The sequence below is a fragment of the Fibroporia radiculosa genome (genome assembly GCF_000313525.1).
Source record: "Fibroporia radiculosa TFFH 294 genomic supercontigs, scaffold95615, whole genome shotgun sequence".
Lineage (NCBI taxonomy): Eukaryota > Fungi > Basidiomycota > Agaricomycetes > Polyporales > Fibroporiaceae > Fibroporia > Fibroporia radiculosa.
In genome coordinates, this window is record NW_012133156.1 from 1,677 (window position 1) to 3,676 (window position 2,000).

The 2,000-nt window shown below is 41.3% G+C and overlaps 1 protein-coding gene across 1 annotated transcript; it reads right to left on the minus strand.

Moving 5' to 3' along the window:
• Nucleotides 1-666: 666 nt before the first annotated feature.
• Nucleotides 667-1,029, minus strand: FIBRA_09606 (uncharacterized protein; the record flags this gene model as incomplete). Its single annotated transcript, XM_012321890.1, has 1 exon — nt 667-1,029. One exon carries the CDS (start codon nt 1,027-1,029, stop codon nt 667-669), a length of 363 nt encoding a protein of 120 aa, XP_012177280.1.
• Between the last annotated feature and the right edge of the window lie 971 nt (nt 1,030-2,000).

Consider the following 2,000-nt stretch of genomic DNA (forward strand, 5'->3'; position numbering starts at 1 on the left):
TCCCCTTTCAGATGCATCTTGATTAATATGGGATAGGGCATCCGCCTTACCCAAATGGGTTCCAGGAATGTGTTGAAGACAATAATTGAACATAGATAGGTACAGTGCCCATTGTGCTTGTCGAGAGTTCAATTTCTGGGGATCTTTGAAATACGTGAGGTTCATATGATCTGTCAATACTTCCACTGGTTCAGCGCATCCTTCAATGTAGTGTCAACAGGCTTTGAAACATCTGATGATTGTGAAGAGTTCTCAATCATAGATTTCATCCTGCTGCCCTATGGGAGAGAAGGACTGGGATAGGAAAGCACATGGATGCCATTTTCCATCAGCCTTTTTCTGAGATAGGATTCGGCTGGAAGCTTTCAGGGAAGTGTCTGATTCTATCCGGAATGGTTTGGTGACATCAGGTTGTACCAAAAGTGGTCGAGTCTTGAAACATTCCTTGAGTTGATTGATGGCTTTGTCATGATCATCAGTCCAACTCCACTTGATCCCTCTTACCAATAGGTCGAGTAGAGGTTGTGCAACTTTAGAGTATCCTGGGATAAATTGGCAGTAGAAATTGGCAAAGCCTAGGAACCGTTGTAGGGCTTTGATGCTGTCAATCTTTGGCCAATTCAGTACTGCTGATACCTTGTTCTCTGCCATCCCTATTTGTCCTGGTCAGAGAATAAACCCTAGAAATTCAACTTCTGATACATCAAAGAAGCACTTTTTGGGTTTGAGGAACAGATCTGATTCTTTCAGACATTGGAGAACCAATTGAGTGTGTTGTTGATGTTCCGCATGGTCAGTGGAATAGATGAGGATGTCATCGATGTAGATTACTAGCCATCCTTCTAGTAATAGATCTGCAAAGATACCATCCATCATAGCTTGGAAAGTTGCTGGAGAGTTTGTCATTCCAAAGAACATGACAGTTGGTTCGAATAGTCCTTGTGGGGTAATAAATGCCCCCTTCCATTTGTTGCCTTCCTTGATATGTACATTGTTGTATCCTGCGCACAGATCAAGCTTGGTGAACATAGTTGGTTTGGCAGAGGCAATACAATCCAATAGGTCTTCCACTCATGGGATAAGGCAAGCATTCTTGATGGTGGCATCATTGAGTTTCCTGTAGTCTTGACATGGTCATAAATCTCCTGATTTCTTGTTAACAAAGAAGAATGGTGAAGCCATAGGAGACTTTGATGGATGGATATAGCCTTTTTGCAAATTCTCCTCAATAAAGGTATCCAACTCTTTGAGTTATACAGGGGATAACAGATAGACCTTTCCTTGTTGGGGTTTAAAGTTGGCTTCCAAATTGATTGCATGGTCCCAGGGTTTCCATTCTGCTAGTTGTTTGGCTGTGCTTTTGTTGAATACGGACAGTAAGGCATTTAGGTATTCTGGAATATTACTAGCGAGAGTCTTGATTGCTCGTAGAAGTTGGTCCCAACAAAAGCGCATTTTCCCAGTGACCCAATCAGTTACTGAATTGAAACGTTTGAACCATGAGAGACCTAGAATAATTAGATTCCTGTCAAGTACTGTGGCGTAGGCTTCTATCTTCATTGGGTGCCTGGATAAGAATATGGTGAAGAAGACTTTGTGTTTGATGATTGCAGCTTTATTTGGTGATCCATTAACATTAAACACTGGTCTGGGTGTGATACTCTGGTGTTGAAGATTGTGATCTTGAGCAAACTTGATGTCAATATAATTCTCCATTGCTCCTGTGTCAAGCAATGCCTCAGTTGTGACAGTTTTGGCATAGGTTTTTAATACGCAGGGCAAATAAATAGATTTATGAGCTAATCTTGCCTGATATAAATACTTCCTAGCACCATTACTTCGACTCAATGTCACAGTGGTCAAAGACTCTAAAAATCCTTTTTGGAGGAAATAGCTTGAATTTATTCCTCAGCTATCCCTTCTTCATCAGAGGAATTCTTGGTCTCATCCTTCTCCTGAGTGGATGTGTCATGTGATTCAATCACCCTGATGCAATTATT